Source organism: Eucyclogobius newberryi, unplaced genomic scaffold (assembly GCF_026437365.1).
Source record: "Eucyclogobius newberryi isolate DKJ021-1_F unplaced genomic scaffold, fEucNew1.0.hap1 SCAF_9, whole genome shotgun sequence".
NCBI lineage: Eukaryota > Metazoa > Chordata > Actinopteri > Gobiiformes > Gobiidae > Eucyclogobius > Eucyclogobius newberryi.
In genome coordinates, this window is record NW_027316532.1 from 28,816,684 (window position 1) to 28,835,698 (window position 19,015).

The 19,015-nt window shown below is 41.0% G+C and overlaps 1 protein-coding gene across 5 annotated transcripts in view; it reads left to right on the forward strand.

Moving 5' to 3' along the window:
* Window positions 1-19,015, forward strand: part of acap2b (ArfGAP with coiled-coil, ankyrin repeat and PH domains 2b) — a 40,164-nt gene that overhangs the window by 872 nt on the left and 20,277 nt on the right. For all 5 annotated transcript variants that reach the window (XR_011925971.1, XM_072439501.1, XM_072439502.1 and 2 more), the window contains exon 2: window positions 17,943-18,000. Coding sequence is in view for 4 of the 5 variants with exons in the window: in XM_072439501.1 (XP_072295602.1) it covers window positions 17,943-18,000 (58 nt within the window). In the remaining variant the exon portion in view is untranslated. The remainder of the gene's footprint in view (window positions 1-17,942; window positions 18,001-19,015) is intronic.

The window sequence follows — 19,015 nt, forward strand, 5'->3', positions numbered from 1 at the left end:
TTGTGAACTGTATTTGGAAGACGGAGTACAATGCATTTGTTATTTTTTCAATCTTTACCATTTTCTCTTCATTTTTTTCCGAAATGTTGCACAATTTTCCTTGTCAAAACCTGCACAGATGTGAACAATTAGAAATAACTCAGAAAACTCACATCACATGTTACATTTGACTCCTCATGAATCCAGAAATGAGATAATGATCAGATTTAGGTGTGCATGTAAACATAACCAGTGCCACTGACTAATGCCACTTTATTTAAGACAATGTTTGTTACTGCGTGTTAATAACAATAGAAGACATGCAGTGTTATAAACAAATAGTGAAACATTGTAGTGATTGTAATGCTGCAAAAAGCAGAAAACGACACAAGTCAAGGGAGGCTTTGTGTATTTACAGTCTAGGTAATAATACAATATAATAGTTAAGTCCCATGATCTGTCCGGCGTGTCAAGTGGTTCCAGATCATGTGATGTAATAGACCCCATTTCCTTTTGAATCATGTCATTTGCTGCATCATCTCTCCTTTTTATTCTTAGACCTAAAGGGTGTTTCATGTCGAGTGTTTGTTCTCAACTTCCTCCTCTCTTGCTTCTCCTTTTCCGAAGATTTGTGAAAGCGCGTCCCTCCCTCCTTTTCCCTGTGCAGCTGGTCCCACAGCTCCAGCACATCCTCTTCTACAAAATCAGGACAAACGCTAGAAAGTTAATCACCACAGATTTGTAGAATTTAGTATAATAACAGCATTTCCTTCATGATCTCTTATAAGCCATTCATTTCATCCATAATTAGCTGCTCGATTATGGGGCATCAGCGCAAACTAAATTAACTATTTGTTTGTAAAATATGCAAAACTTTAATGCATGGTTTGTAGGGAAAAAAATGCTACATAAAGCTGATTAGAAATAAAAAATTATGGTACGTCGTAGTGTACAAGGTGATATATCTGAACTCGTGTGACAGACATTTCACATTTGTATGATAATTAACCCTCAACTAAAACGTTCAATGACATGTTTTAACGCATTTCTGTTGGATTGACATAATATCATCTGGGATACTCGATAAAACCAAACATTTCGAGGTATTCATTTTTGTCACTATCGCCGGCACCTACGTCGTGCACATTGAATGCGCTAAAGAGTTAATCTTGATTAATCGATTACTTGATTACACACTTTTTGTATTTGATTAGAGCAGTAGTCATGATTATAATTTCAATGTCAATTATTTGTTTATAATTTGACAATTTGATAATTATAATTTTGTGCTGTAATAGTTCAGTTATTAGCAATTTTCTATGGGAAAATACCAGCATTTTTGGTAAGGACACTTGTAATTGCCTTGATAAAGAATGATACTTAATAACCATGAACATATATATTTGTTTAATTTGTGAATTTTATAACAATTAACATCAAACTCAAAAACAGACTAAGGTGATAAAGACCCCCAGAAGACGTGAAAAGAAAATAAAGGCATGTATAGTGAACATAGTTTAAAAAAAAAGAAAAATTCAGGCATAATAATGACTAAATTAACTACTTGTTCATTAAACCTTTGTTCACACTTTATTAAGGCTAACAAAAGTGTTTCTATAATGTTAGGGTTCACTGATTTTACTCTTAAGTCCATCTCTAAATCTCTGTTGACCTGTTTTTATCAGGAGGTAAAGTGATTGCATTGATATGGACTTTAAAGCTGCCGGACCATAGACACATCTTGTGATTTTATAGCAGTACCTCTCATCGAATAGCTGTGTTGTGAAGTTTGATTTTGTGTCCAAACTGTCCATTGAGCGAGCCCTGTCTCTGGAAATGTTCCCCGTCAGCATTTGCAGCATTACAGTAGTTTTCTGTACAGGTCACGCTGGGTCGCACTGATCATTGATATTCACAACACAGTTTCACCGCATTAGTTTTCCAGCCTTCACCGTTATGTTTGGCTGAGGGATAGATGTAAGAGAGAATGCATTTAAAACAGAATATGTGTAAAAGTACAGAGCTGTGCATCTGAACATCTGTTTCCACTTTGGTGTTTTGCTTTCAACTTTGTGCCAGAGAATATGGAGCCCCCAAATGTGGAGAGGGTTGTTTTCAAGTGGTAATTTGGCACACCCCACTTTTTCCCTCTCATCCTCATATGCGTTAGTAGAACGTTAGTCTCTTGTAAAGCTGCACGCTTTCAGCCTGCAGGAGACATGCATGCTGCAGAAATATGTATTTTTGGCACTCACCCTTTTCCACTAGGAGAATAGGAATGGGTTTAAGAGCTTTTCTGTTTTCGTCATCTGAGAGAGAATTCTCTTCCCCACATACATGTCCTGTTTAAACCACCATCTGCCCCATTGTAGGCACTATAAGAGTGATATATCGACAATACCATTATTAGGCCCGAGCGCCACAAGCTGGCGAGAGGCCTATTAATCTCGTAAGGCCGTGCAAAGCACGGCTGCGAAAGTGCGCACGTAGTGCGCACGAAATCGAGCGCAAAGCGCTCGCCCACTTCCAAACACTCACTAACGCACTCCTTCACTCACGCACGCCCCGTGCATACTAATTAGTTGTAGGAAAATGGAACATTACCGTTGTAAACGGGCGAAGCCCGTGCAAAAGTGCGCACTAAACGAGCACTTTACATTGGGATCCTTGTATACATCCTTCTATACATCCCCATATAAAGCACTCATTTGCCCTAAGTAGCTCACGAATTCGTTCCCCATCTCTTGCATGTTCCGTGCATATAAGCATGTAATGCAAAAATTGAACATTATTACTGTATAGAGGGCCAAAAACACAAAGTGGGCGGAGCCCACTCAAAATTAACAAAAGTACCCGTCAGTGACCAGGGACCCACACCATGAGGTACCGAAAATGTATAGTTTATGATATTTGAAAAATGGGAAACATTGTTTTCGCATCGGAATATTATTCTTTCTTCTTCTTTCTTTCTTCTCGGGACCAACCCCCCTATTTTTCACCCAGTGAACATTGACGAAAAGTCACAAAAATTTGCACACCTCTAAAAATCGTGCCTCTCTACATTCTGGCTATTTCCCTTTTCTAAAATAAAAACATTGGCGCGTCAGCGCCCCCCAAATGTACCAAAAATGCATTGAGAGATAGGAAATGACCCAAAAAAAATCTGATCGTAGAATCATGAAATTGGGCGCAGAGGTAGATGGTGACAAGAGAAGTAAAAAATATTATTACGGCAACGCCGTCCACCCAACCAAATGTCGGCCATATTGGTTCAAAAATGGCTAAGCAGGACTCGGGAGTTTTTCCAAACGTCGTACTTTTACGAACTCCTCCCAGGGCGTTGGCTCTAAAAAGCTGAAATTTGGTGAAAATGCTACTGAGGAGTGGGACATCAAAAGTTATTCAAATTACATTGATACCTGTCACCGGTCTCTAAGCGGCGAAGCCGCAAACTTTAGCTAGAATTTCAGAAATCTCCCAAATTTAACATTTCTGCCGTTTGCGCAGATAAAGTCCGAATTGCGTCAAATTAGAATCAGTTGTTAAACTCTTTGCGCTAAACGTACTTGAAGTGAAATAAATTAATTTGGCACCACAGCGCCCCCTACAGATTTTATATGGAGGTTAAATGTTTAGTTTTGCGAAATTTTATGAAATTTGACACACAACTCAATTTTGGCATCACCATCAAAAAAGTCAATGAGACCCATGTCATTATTATGGTTTTGCCGTAGCGATGACCAAAACCTCCCATGTTATTCCAATGGGGAAATTGCCAGTACATGTTTACACTTTAGACTTTCACAAACTCCTCCCAGGGCGTTAGCCCTATTAACCTGAAATTTGGTGAGACTCATCTTCAGGGGTGGACCGTCAAAAGTTATTCACATTTTTATTCAAAGAGTCACGGTGTCTGTGCGGCAAAACCGCACATTTTGCCAAGAATTCAAAATAAAATAGCTTTTTGATGGTAAAACAAAGGGGAGAAGATGTGACAGCGTCACAGATTCAGCAGTAGGCGTAATAAAAGGACAATTGGGGCGTGTTAGCGCCCCCTCCTCTTGCGGCGTGGCGGCGGCGTGGCGAGGGCCGACCATTGCCGCTTGCGGCTATATTTATTATTACTATTATTATTATTATTGTTGTTATTATTATTATTATTATTATTATTATTATTATTAGGCAAGGCAAGTTTATTTTAAGAGCACAATTGGTACACAAGGCAATTCTAACAGGGAAAAAATGCATTACAACAGTTTAAGATCTCACATCTTCAGGAAGACTGTTCCAGATTTTAGCTGCATAAAACTGAAACGCAGATTCCCCATGTTTAGTCCTGACTCTGGGCACCAGTAGGAGGCCGGTCCCTGAGGTCCTCAGAGTCCGAGATGGTTCATATGGCACTAACATGTCCGAGATGTACTTTGATGCTAGGCCATGTAGAGACTACACAATCAAAGCGGCTTTAAAGTCTATTCTCTGAGCCACAGGGGGCAGTGCAGAGACCTGAGAACAGGCCTAATGTGATACAGGTCGTTTGGAGAGGCCAGTGAGCAGGCCGTTAGTTGCCCGACCCGCCAGCCCCTCCCACATTCTGTTAAGTAGTCTGTCAAAACGTGTTGGGAATGGCTGGTCAGGCAACCGTTACAGTAGTCTAATCTCTAAATCTCTCTCTCTCTAAAAACTACACCTCCATCCTTTTTGTTTTCCTCGTATTTCAGATTCAAACTTAAGTTGGGTTAATGTGTGGCTGTTTTGTGTCTTGAAGCACTTACACTATAAGATAATATAAGATATAAGATAAGAGATAAGATTAGATATTCCTTTATTGTCCACACATGGGGACATTTCATGTATTCTATCATCATATGTTCATAATGACAGCATGACGAACAAGAACACAAAGAAGGAAGCAGGGAAATTTCACACAGCGGGATGTTTACAATAAGTGTCTCCTATTGTACATGCGTATGTTATACTATTTCCTTATTCTTTGACAAAATGGACTGGATATGTTAACATGTTCAAGAGACATGCATAATTTAAACATTCATTTTCACATATACAGTATAATTATCCAAGTAAATACAAATATATAAGAAATAAGCCATATCATGTAGGTTAATTAAATAATTCAGATTAAACATTTAACTTATTTAGCTAGACAACATATACTTAACGTTTTGTTCTGAAGGTTTTCTAGTGATGTAAAATGATGGAATTGTTTTAAATTGGCAAATATTGTGGGTTTGTATTACTGTATTCAACTTGCACTTGACCGAGGTTTGGGGGGCTCACACCTTTACCTCAGCCAATGTCCATCATCTGCTCCCATCATCGTCCTCCTCTCCACCGAAGAGGGGCCCTAGGGGCCTGCTCATCCCTCTCCCTCACTACAGCAAGGTAAATATTAAAGACTTCTCTTAGCCGAGCAATGTAGTAGCTCTCCAACTCTATCACATTCGCTTCTAAGGCCTGTGTGTTTTTCTTGTTGCAACTGTTGTATGAGATTGTTTCTGACGCTGACCTTCAGTTCAAGTGTGTCGATTTCACTTTCTAAACGAGCAGCGTAGTGTTCATGTTGCACCACAATATCCTTCAGCATACACTGTGTTTTAGTGCTCGCCTCTTTTTCTAGATTTAACTGCTCTACTAGATTATCACTTTCACTGAGTTGCTCTTTAAGTTCTTGTATTATCTTTTGAGATTGAGCAGCGTAGGCGTTAAGTGTGTCCTTCATAGACATCATTTCATCCTGATATTGAGCCATATGCCCCATTAACTCTTCTATTGACTCTTTGAGAAGAAAAGTGAGGTTCTCACTTGTGATTTGACCCTCTACCAACTTCTCTTCTGTCTGAGGAAGGGAGGCGTCTTGTTCCTCTACCTTCAGCTTTTCATCACTTTTGACCAAAGCCAGCTGTTCTTGTGGGGCCAGAACATTCTGGTGCTGTTCAGTCAAATTCTTCTCGAGGTTTTCCACCTTTTGCTCCAGATAGTTGTTCCTATGGGGCTGTTCCTGAAGTTCAGCTTTAGTTCTCATAAGCTCTTGTATGAGCTCGAGGATTATCTGGCTCTCGGCTGTGGCTGGATCCTGGGTGTCTCCTGCAGGCTCATCCCAGAGGATCCTCCTTCTCTTCCTACAGACGCATTCCATAGGTGTTTCTGTGCTTGTACTCTGGGTACTCTGGGTACTCTGGGCACTCAGGGCAGCTTCTGAGGTGTCTGAGACGACGTCCTCCTCTTCTCTCCGTGTGTGTCCGTGCTTCATGTTGAGTTGAGTTAAGTTGAGTGGAGTCGTTCTGTTTGACAGATTTGGAACAAATCGAAACGTTACCGTTACACTCTTAAAATGCCTACTCACCAGTTGCGCTCAGCGATAACGGCATTTTTTAAGCTTTTGGGGGCTTTAAACTATTTTTTTTTAGTTAAAACACCGGGGAGAGATCGTGAAATGTGACTCACTGTTCTAACCAAATGAGAAGTGTTGTTGTTGTTGTTGTTGTTGTTGTTGTTGTTGTTTTATGGCGGTTGGCATCCGAGTGTTGCATTACCGCCAGACTTTATTCCTCAGACGTTTCGTAGTCCTCAGACTCTTCTGTATCTATCTCTGTATCGTTGTTGTTACTGAAAAGGTGCATTTACCGCCATCGACTTAATTCTTTAGACTTTATGACATCACGGTTACGGTTGTTATGCAAGAACACATGAGATTGAAAATGGTGATCAGTGTACCTATATGACAACAAAACTGTTAATTAATGGTGCACTGATATGGATATTTTGGGCCGATACCGATATTATGGGCAAAGCTTTGCCAAATAACCGATATTAGGCCGATATTTTCTAATTGTTATGGTTGTTTTAAATACTTTTTTTTTTAAACATTTTTTTTAAATTAAAGAATTATATCAGCTATAAACACATTTAACACATTTTTATTCTCAAATAAGGATCAAATCAATTATAAAATGTGCAAAACCAGTTAGAACACATAATACCCTTCTTTGGGGGAAAAAAGGGAAAGGTTTGATATAGCATATGTAGCACTATGTTTAAATATAGTTAGGCTATTGGCTATAATATGATGATTCTTTATTAGAATAAAATCAATCTTCACTGATTTTATTCAGTGTTCTGATCGGGTCCTTTTAAGTCCTGATGTATCCGCCGTCTGCTCCGGACAACAACACAGAGCAGCCATGTGTTTCTGTTCAGAGCCAAATGTGTCATCTATCAGCCAATATTGATGCTCTCAGACTGTGCCAAATGGTTTCCCATTGCATCCACAGAACGCATGCCCTTCACTTGTTCAGGTACGCACACGCTGGAGATTTACTCATTAAAAAGCAATAATTTAATCCGTGCCTTAAATGTAACAAGAGCTATGGGTTTGTAAAAACTCTTGTGTCTTCTTTTGCTCTTGTGTCTTCTTTTTGGCTGCGTATGGAAAGTGAAAATGCAAAGCACATCATAGTTTTGTTAAAGTCACGTTTGAAAGTGGCACAACACATAAGTTGTCTCTTCTGCACGTTTTCCTTCCTCAAACTGTCCAAACTGCTACCCCGCGGAGGGTGAGAAAAATTCCCTACTCACCCTCTGTGGATGGTCTCGTCCCTTTTACTAAGCTCAGGTCCTCTACCAGAGGCCAGTGGGTTTTAGGGTTCTTCGCAGTATCTGCCACTCCTCCAGTTTGGGGGTCACTGCCCAGAGTGCTCCGATAACCCCGGGCACCACTTTCGCTTTCACTTTCCACGCCTTCTCCAGCTCTTCACTGAGCCCTTGGTATTTCTCCAGTTTCTCGTGTTCTTTTTCCTGATAATTGGTCATTCTCTACCACCTTTGGGGGTGTTTCCCCACTTTGCCGTTGGGGTTTCCACAGTCCAGCTGTGATATTATTTGCTGTTATATATACTGTTATATATAATGTAAATACTGTTTACTAAATTAGTTTGTATTTTCCTATAAGTTTTCTGATTACACTTTTACTTCTTGTTGATTCAAGGATGCCGAGTAGTTACAATGACATTAAAGAAACGGGTAAAATTTCCCTAAAAGTCTCATAGAGCTGATCAGTTGATGTGTCGTCTTAACTTCATCTCATCTCGGAGCAAGAATCGGAGCCGCAGCAGGAGCCTGTAACAATCATGGCAGCTCCACACTCAAACAATGACGGGATCTACGTCAGCGCGCCCAGCCTGTCTTTTCCATCCACAACAACACACACACACACTGACTCTTTTCTTCAACACAGAGGACTGGGGAATGGTCCCATAGCCATTTATGATTTACTGTCAGGTACAATATTCAACTACAAATCTACAATGTCAAATCTAACCATTTGTTTAAGAAAGATACTGAGAGAGCCTTTATATTTTGGAAACAGTGTCAAAACGGTTTCATATATTTACCGTACACACAGACTATGACATATTCCATAACACCAGCGTTAGCAGCCATAAATTAGACGCCGTTAGATCCAGACGGATCTATCTGTCCAGGCGGATAGAAATGTCTATTATTATTTTTTATTCTTTATTGGTTCGGAGTACCACAAATTGATCCTGATTCATCCCAGAATGGTTGATGGTTATGTGTAGAAATGATTTTAAAAAAATATGTTTGACTCCAAAGTTGTACATTGGACATTAAAGCAGTCGGGAGTGATGTCGAGTGCAGCTGCTTCTAGTCTTTGAGATGAGTGTGTCCCCTGAACTGGACCGTATTGTATCCGATGAACCTGTTTAGCTGCTGCTTTAGAGCACAAACCCACTGGAGCTCTGCCAGAAGCCACAGCACTTTTTTGTTGGATTGCACTCGGTGAATCCCTTCTGTGCACTAAATGCAGGGAAAAATATAGCTTTTTAAACGGCAGGGGGTAGTGGCATGTTGTTGCCTAGTTGGCAGTGTAAAAGTTTTTTTTCTGCCACTACTAAAATAACTGAATTTAATGTGAACGTTTTCTCGGTGAAACTACAGCAACATGAGCGGACATTTTTCAAGGGACACCCGAGCAACCATTGAAGCCCACCACACACTCTTAAATAGACATTATGCTGTCGAATGAAAGCTCCTCAATGAGAAGGAGAGTTTTGTGTACTAACAACTACCACAAAGGTTTAAAAAGCCTTCTGGCTTCAATGTAGATCCACTGTCATGCCGTCTCAATTTAGCATAGTATTGTCGACTCGTCCGTCCGTCACGCTTTCAGTTAATACAATCATTTAAAGAGGAGTAAACTGAACTTCATTCATCATCATTCATGCAACTGTATTCTTTCTGACTCTAGAGTCTGGGATGTCATAAACACATTAGTGACCCAGTAACACTGTTTGGGCTTCCATAGACATCAACAAATATGGGGCATTTTTTCCAAGAAATGTTGTTCTTTGGTGTTTCATCTCAAGCTATTAAAACATACTGAAATCCATGGTATCCAACTGGAAGCTGTATGAAGTATCTATATCTATATGGTATTTAGATGCTTTTGTGTTTCTCTCGTCCCTCACCAAAATCCTGGTGTTTGCCTGGTGGTCGTTGGTCTGTCAGTTGGTCCAATCTTTTAACGTGGACTAACTTTGTGAGGAGGAGCGGCAGCCAAACATTTCCTGAGCTCTGCTGAATTGGCCTCTTTTTACTGATGTGGTTGGAGCAGACTCTACTTCAGGCCTTACACACTCAGTCGTGCCTTGGCTTTCTGTTTTTAGCACAGACTTAAGCCTCACACCCAAACACCAGACGGCAGCATGCTGGCCATTCTGTTATAGTCTTCTGTTTTCTGCACTGCCATTTACCTTTGCATGATTGTCTTTGTTATGAAGGGGAATCTCTGCTGCTGGTCACAGATCATGGCTTCCATGATATTTATGTAACACATGCTCTGCTGCACTCACTGAAGCCACAAGATCAGTTACAGTCAAATACCATTGAAAGTCAATATTTAGTAGATTCCTATTTAATGGCAACACTCACGCTAAAACTACATTTCAGAAATATGGAAAACGCTATGTTTTTAACAGAAATCCAAAACTGTTTACAGTTTATAAATTGTACACCTCAGTCCCTTTGTACCCTGTTTCCTCTGTTCTGTCAGTGATGGAGTGTATTTTAGACCCTCAGCTTATCGCCCGGCCCACTCTGTCACACTCCCACTGTTGACAGATGAATGTGCTCCAATAACACCACGGTAGTAAATAGAGGCCCTGTACAGATAATATTGTAATATGTCTAAACTCTATCCAACCCATTTGTACTTGACTGGAGTGTGTAGCGTAAAATGGGGATGAGAGAGGGGAGGACATTCAGCAAATTGTCTGAGCTGAAATCAAATTCACATTTTGATCACACAGAGGACTGAGAAACAGGTGAAAGCACTAAACTCTGTAAATATGAGAATATTTGAGAGTCTTCTGCATTGGACAGACATGTGCTATAAATAAGCGGATATGATTGTCCGCTTGTCTAATGCGCTCTGTGGTCTGCGTCTTCTTTTCAAAGTGAACGTTGGGACTGACGGGCAAACATTTGAAGACGGTCGTTGTTTTAGCACCTCAAAAGCTGTTATGCCACAGATGCAGCTCACTGTCTGTTCGTTATCATACCTGAGCTAAGAGGATAACATTCTATCTCCCCGTTTGTATTAGTTTAAACAATGTGCGTTGAAGTGATCTCAGTTCAGTGTTTCCATTTCTGCTTCGAAAATAGTCGAGCAGTTGATAAAATGATTGTGCAGACATGAAATGGTCTAAGCCGGTCAATCCCAGCATTGTCTTAAAATATTGACACATTTAAAACTCTCCAGCACCAAGTAAATAATGGCGGGATTGTGTCCTTTGTTTTCCTCTGCTCATTATTTATTCTGGGGCTGGACGTTCTCCAAGGTCAGAGCTGGGAGTCAAGGCCCATCCTTTTCTTCCCCTGTCAGCAGTTTCACAACTTCACACAGACGCACGCACACATAAAACGGATATGGTCCCATTTCTCAGTTCCACATAAATGTTCACTAAAATAAATACTATATGTTCTTAAACACATGCAGCGTTTTCCACAGGTTTATACTTGGCTTGGTTTTATTTAATACAGTTTATGAAGTATAAATGTCACTTATTGACTGTAAACATTACTCAACTTTTGTCACCCTCTGGTGTACAGGTTATCTTAAACTTGAGATAAACGTCATTTGTCCACAGCCTTGGATTACAGTATTGTTTTAAACCTTAAAGCTCATTTGTCTGAAGCCGTGAAAGGAGGAAGTAGACATTTAAACTCTTCTCCACCGTCACTCTAGCTTGTTCCCAGCTCTCACAAAGGCTTTGGTGAATCGCTAGTATTTACATGTATGAAGTGGTTTTGGTGCATGCACAGCTTTATTTCGTGGCAAAAACTTGGTAAAAGTTTTTTTCAAGACACCTACTTTACCGGTACTTCACTTTACATTACATAAGTTAACCGACAGCAAATGCCAAGAATAAGATGTCACCGTAGTTTAAAATTCCTAACCAATGTAGTAATATAAGATAAGATATTTATCCTGCAATGGGGAAACTCCTGTGTTGCAATAAAGATTTTGCACAGAAACAGATTAGGCACAGAAGTATAATAAATAATAAAATAAAAAAACGGATAAAACCCTCTTATACTCTTAACAAAATGAACATTGAGTGAATATTGCCTTGTGTCATGCGTCTGACGGAGGGAAACATTACTTCACTAAAGCGTCCCAAACTAAAGTAAGCTCTTTATTGCTTTTGGCCTCAGCCATGCCCTCATTGTATACTTCATTTCATAGTTAATTACTCTGTGTTTTGGTAGTTAAACTAAACTTACCGGTATATGACGTTCTATAGTAAAATTAGTCCTTTCGATTGTGGGCCTTCAGAAAGGCTGGATGCAGTTGTACAAAGCACAAGCAGCGAGCATACTTCCTCAAATTAGACTAATTGCAGCTTTTTTGAAATCAGCAGTTTGGTTTGGCATTCAGTTCCTCTGTGATTTAGCTGAACATTAGAGTTGTTCACCTATGCCAGTGCCAAGTCCAGTTCTTGAAAGTTAATTTAAGTAATACTGCAGAAATATAACTTTACTACAACAACTATTAATAGTTGTTGTAGTAAAGTTATATTTCTGCACTCTCCTTCTTAATTTTACAAACGGATCATTAGTCCGAGAGATACTTGAGCATCTAGTTGTTTACTTGCACATTTTGGCACCAATGAATTACAAAAAATGTCATCTGATATCGGGATGATCCTTAAAACGTCACTTTGTCATTAGTAACTGTTGGATGAGACACATTTTCCACAAAAGAGACAAGACACGAGATTTGCTCATATTTGGGGCCTTAACTAAAAATATTTATGCAATATGTCACTATGAAAAAGCGAAAAATAACCCTCAAATAACCCTCAAATCATATGGAAACTACTTTCCGGTCCAAAATGTAGTAGATTAGAAAGTACAGATGCTTCCTATCAAATGTAATTAAGCAAAAAGTATCAACTGTAATTTTAAGTAAAGTAGAGATACAGTACATTTATATTTGTACTTCTGTTCCTTTCCAACATTGATGTAAAAAAGATCCCATGATAATTTCCTGTGTGCTCAGTTTTATCTTGTGGTGCAAAATCTTGTCCCACCTTTAGTCACGGCCCAAACCTATGCTGTGTTTGAAGACGTCATGTCGAAAGATGCACATGTTTTTCAGAGCCGTGTGTTGGCAGATGCGACTGTGGCAAACAGCTGGAGGGGCAGGACTGGTGTTTGTCCCTTGATACTGCTCTGTGCCACATTCAACACTCACAGCGCTCTCTGGACAATGAAAACAATGTGCTTATCCCAATTATTCACACTCAAATTAAGACAAAACGCTGGAAATCACTGGGAAAAGCAAAACCCTTTTCCATCAACTAAGTTCTAACTGCTTCTTACTTTCATACATAATAGATTGAACCACATTCTTACTCATTATAGACCCTTTTAAGGGTTTCCAAACAAAAAACATCTAAATTCTGGAAGTGAAGTGGAACTAGAGCTGGGTTTCGATTCAAATTTCAAGAATCGATTCAATTCAGATTTTTACGTTTCAGATTCGATTTTTTCCGATTTCTCAGATTCCATTCGATTCGCTCCGATTTCGATCTGATTTCCGATTCGATCCGTTTCCGATTCGATCCGGGGGTTAATGTTATTAAAAAATGAAAAATGTATTTGAACCGTTTCCTTCACTTCATGACTGTGTAGAGAAGCAACATATTAAAACTAGTATTATATCAATATTAAACAGCAAATCTTACAAGTATTGGTAGTTACTGATGGAAGACTGATGAAAAGGTTAAGGATCAATCTACCTTCAAGAAAGATAATCCAGGAGTCCTGAATTATCTTTCCTGAAGGTAGATTGAAGTTCACTGAGGGAAATGTAGAAAATAATAAAAAAGAAAAAAAAAGGGAAAAAAAAAAAAACGATCTTTGGACGTACAAATCGATAATTGGTCATTAATATGCAAATCGATTACAAATCGGAAAATCGATTATTTCAACCCAGCTCTAAGTGGAACATAATGTGATTTCAATGGTGAAACTGAGATCAACCACAGAATATCACAAAATATTTTAAATATTTAAAAGATGGCTTTGTCAAATGAAAAAGAATCAGCAAAATATGATCCCGGAACCAGTCAGGAGGGTCCAGGGGCCACAGAGGGGGGCATCTGAAAGCCCGAAGGCAAGAACCCGGAGTCATCTGCAACCTCAGGCAAGATGCAGGGAAGGGATCTCTGCATCCTGGACGAACAATGTCCTGCAGAGCTACGATACAGGGAGATGACCACTCTGGACAGACATGTGTCCAGAGTGGTTCAGGGACAGAAGCAGATGAGAAAGATCAAGGTTTGGAAGCTCAATAAAAGGCTCCAAAAGAATCGTATCCAAGCTTGTCTGGGTACCAGGGGCGGTGGCTGAAGAGTTAACTATCCAACATATAAATTAAAAAAAGAATCATAATGAAACGGGCAGTCTGTTTGGATCTGGTATGGTTGGAGGACTCAAAATACAAAACTGCTAAAAATAATATTTAATGAACAAAACGTCAAAAATAATCCAGGGATAAAATGCAGACCAAAAGGAACTTGCAGGGAATGGGACACTATAGATGTGGACGAGGACAATGGACCAACAAAGGGAAACATGGGGCTTAAATACAAAGGGTGAGACATTAGGGCAATCAATAGACATGAAGTAAAACACTAACACTGAAGCAATGAACAGGGTAAAAACTTTAAAAATGAAGGCATGTTGAAGGCAAAATCTATTAGACAAATATGTCGGTGTAATCCCTCATTCGTCCAGGCGTGTTCCATAGTAGAAAAAGCTTCAGTTGTAGTCATCTGGACCCAGCACAAGCTGGGTGTGATCAGAACCTTACAACACAGAGCTCAAGGTGTGCCCACCAGCTCAGAGGGCAAGAAGAAAGAGGAAAAACATGTCCGAAATGCCCTCTCAGCCTGTGGTTACCCCGCTTGGGCCCTCAACAGAGTGAAGAGAACCAAAAAGCAGGACAAAAGGGAAACTGAACAGAGAAGGAAGGGTGTTTCTATCCCTTATGTGTCTGGCCTGTCGGAAAAACTGCAGAGAATTTTTAGACAACACGAAGTCCCTGTTTATTTTAAACCAGGAAACACTTTAAGACAAAAACTGGTTCACCCTAAGGACAAGTTGCCGACTCAAAAACAGAGCAATGTAGTTTATTCGATCCAATGCAGTGAAGAAAGCTGTAAAGAACGGTACATAGGTGAGACAAAACAGCCTCTACACAAGAGGCTTTATCAGCACAGAAGAAATACAAGTTCAGGACCTCAGAGCGCCGTGCATCTCCATCTTGAAGCCTCTAATCACTCGTTTGAAGACGGTGAGGTGAAGGTTTTAAGCAGGGAGAAAAGATGGTTTGAAAGAGGAGTCAAGGAAGCTATTTTTGTTAAAAAAGAAAGACCTTCTTTAAACAGAAATGGAGGGCTAAGGTTTAATCTTCCTGTTATTTATAATGGGTTACTGAACCCCTGGAAAGGTAGAAGACCAGGACAAGGACATTCGGATGCTAATCAGGTACTCAGGGTGGTTGAGCCAGGGTCTCACAAAGACAAAGAGGATTCTAATAGCCCATTAAGATTCTGAATAGGCTAGCTCGGTAGATACAAGGGGGGAGTTTCTGTTGAAACAAACAACTCTTTCTACTTCAGGAAGGCTCCGCCCAATGGGTGGGTCTTACCACAGAACAGTATTAATATCGGAGTTCTCGATCTAAATTCTTTTATTGACAATGACTCTTGGATGAGAGTCGAAACGTCTATTTTTTTCAAACTGAGTCCAGATGACTACAACTGAAGCTTTTTCTACTATTAGACAAATACTTACAGAAATGTTGACATTTTAAACATTTTAAATTTCATCTATAGATGTATCCAGACTGGGCAAAATGTATTTTGCCCAGACAGAGGGGGATCTACAGTGGGTGAATGATTTAAATGCTCACTTCTTGAGGTTTGATCGGTCACCCGCCCCTCCCCCTGCACAGCTGCATGCTCCCTCTTCCACAGCTGAACAATGCCCTGCATCTGTTCCTCTTCGCTTATCTGCCCCGGACCATCGGCTCCCCACTTCGCCTGGACTCACCCATCCCCCCAGCACACAGTCCCCCTGCCAACCACTGACTGTCACAGCAGCACAGGTGAGGAGTGAGCTGAAGAGGATTAAAGTGAGGAAGGCAGCAGGACCTGATGGCATCAGCCCCAGGCTCCTTAAGTCCTGCGCAGATGAACTGTGTGGAGTTATGGAGCATGTCTTCAACATGAGCCTGAAGCTGAGGGTGGTACCACAGGTCTGGAAGACCTCCTGTCTGGTACCTGTGCCTAAGACACCGCGCCCCAAAGACCTCAACAGCTTCAGGCCAGTGGCTCTCACGTCCCACCTGATGAAGACACTGAAGCGGCTAGTCCTGGGCCACCTCCGCTCCACCGTGAGCTCAGCCATGGACCCGCTGCAGTTTGCATATCGGTCTGGCATCGGAGTGGAGGACGCCGTCATCTCCCTGCTGCACCGCTCTCTCTCTCACCTGGAAAAGCCTGGCAGCTCTGTGAGGATTCTGTTCTTCAATCTTTCCAGCGCCTTCAACACCATCCAGCCGCTGCTCCTGAGGGACAAGCTGGAGACGGCTGGTGTGGAGTATGACCTGGCAGAGTGGATCCTGGACTACCTCACAGACCGACCCCAGTTTGTGAGAGCCCGGAACTGTGTGTCTGACACTCGGACCTGCAGTGTGGGGGCGCCCCAGGGCACTGTCCTCGCGCCCTTTCTCTTCACCCTTTACACTGCAGACTTCAGACATGACACGGACAGCTGTGTCCTGCAGAAGTTCTCTGACGACTCTGCCATCATCGGACTCATCACGGACGACGATGACGCGGAGTACAGAGGACTGGCGCAGGACTTTGTGGACTGTTGTCAGCGGAACCACCTCCTCATCAACGCGGGGAAGACCAAGGAGATGGTGGTGGATTTCCGCAGACGCCACCCCACTGCCCCCTCACCAGTGAACATCCAGGGACGGGACATTGAGAGAGTGGACTCATACAAGTACCTGGGTGTTCATCTGAACCACAAACTGGACTGGACTCATAACACAGACGCACTGTACAGGAAGAGCCAGAGTCGGCTCTACCTCCTGAGGAGACTCAGGTCTTTTGGAGTGACAGGGCCACTCCTGAAGACCTTCTACGACTCTGTGGTGGCATCAGCCCTCCTGTACGGTGTGGCCTGCTGGAGCAGCAGCATCACAGAGAGGGAGAGGAGGAAGCTGGACAGAGTCATCAAGAAGTCCAGCTCCGTCCTGGGCTGTGCTCTGGACTCGGTGCAGGAGGTGGGGGACAGGAGGGTCCTGGCTAGATTCACATCTATGCTGGACCATGAGTGTCACCCCCTGCAGGACACTCTGTCCGCTCTGGAGAGCAGCTTCAGTGAGAGACTGATCCACCCTCGCTGTGTGAAGGAAAGGTTCCGTAGGTCTTTCCTTCCTGCTGCTGTCAGACTTTATAACAAAAACTGTTAGTACTGAACACTCGCAATACTGACCTAACCTAATACTGATGTGCAATTGCTGTTGGAATTCATGTGCAATTCATGTGCAACCTATATGCCGTCGTGACACATATTCATGTGCCATTACTGTCGTGATCACATGCAATGGTATTTATGTATTTATTTATTTATTTGTCTATGGGAGTTTTTATTTATTTATAGGAGATCTTCTACTGAAAGTGTTTTTCAGACTTCCTATAAGTGATCTGTTCTTCTGTATCTACCTCTGTATCTACCTGCGTTGCACCAATGAAATTTCCCCATGTGGGACAATAAAGGAATATCTTATCTTATCTTATCCCATATTTTACCACAAATTATACTTTGTGAAGCTCGAATACAATTTTAAGGTTCATTAATAGTGCATGTTTATACATTCCTTTGTATTAGAAAAGAAAACTGACATTTTTACAGTAGTATAGTAAACATTGCTTTTTTTTTGTCATAAAGATAACCCTAACCCATAAAATGATGTCAGTTAATCGTTAAAAAAGCTGCCTCCATTCTGACATTTTGAACATTTTAATAACATAGCATTTGAAAGGGCTTACTGTATTTCAGACATTGATAAATATTACACATGAGGGGGCTTTAGTTTGTCGTTGTTCGTGGTGTTGTGGGGGCGCGAGCTGTGCTTTGTCATGTTTCAAAGGGCCACGTGCCAGTTCTCATTTCAGCAGCATTACCCAAAATGGCAGCCTTCTGTTTGGCCGTCTCGTGTTAGCGCCAACATGAAGGCTTTAAATTAGCGCGTATTGGTTTAAATTTAGCCTATTTGTCCTGGTACATAATGTATTGAATGATCATTTAACAGGCTTGTTGTTGTGTCTCCACAGAGCCACCATCGAGGAAGTGGAGGGCAATGTGTGTGAGCTGGAATCCAAGCTGGACAAAGTGAGTACCACACATGAAAGAAATCATTTTGCAGTTGACTAAAACCAGACATTCACAGTGAGACTACCTGGCATTTGTTATCAGAAAACAGATGGGAACTAAGAATGATGAGAAAGTAGGACCGTGACCACAGCGATTACAAATTTCATTCATCATATTTATTTGTTAACCTTTATTAAACCAGGTAAAACCCAGTGAGATCTAAACCTTTTTTAAGGAAGACCTGGGCCAAAGTAGGAACAGCTCACAATTATAAAACATTTACTCCTTTAAACAAGAGACACTTAAACCATTTTTTTAAATCACAGACAATGTTTGTGGTTTCCTTTTAATGACAACTTAGATAATTACACTGATTATGGGCCAATGTCCAGTAACTCCGGCGGACATATTGGTATTCACATTCATTGCTTAATATTGATATTAACTGCTCAGTGAAACAAGATTATGACAAATTTGTGAAAATATTAGTGATATGAGTCTTTTGTGTATATTTAAAAAGTTTCATATCTTTGAGTTCAGCGAATGAAAAAGGAGAGTAGAAACTAGAAACTTAAGTGTTGTGTTTATATTTTATGTTTTCTATCACAAACAAAGCATTAATTCATCATATTTCAACCTTTATTCGGTTAATAATGTATTTAAAATGATGCAATGTACAATAGAAATAATGGTTTGACTTGTCGACTACTAAAATAATCGTCACTGAAATTTCCCCATGTGGGACAATAAAGGATTATCTTATCTTATCTAATGTTCCATCTGATAAACGTTCACCTGACTTAAGTAACCTAAGACTCGGCCTTCAGCGTGACGGAAGAACAGTGTGTATTCCTGCAGTGCTCAGGGTGAGACCTGGAGAGTGGAAGGCCCCAGCCTATTGTTCTGTTGGACTTACAGTTTCAAGGGCCCCACCTCCATGACTCAGTGTGGCTTCACTTCCCCTCACGCTCCAGAGGAAGAAGGATCCGCAGAGAGGGCGGACTGCGTGTCTGCGGGTGCTGATGGGTGGAGC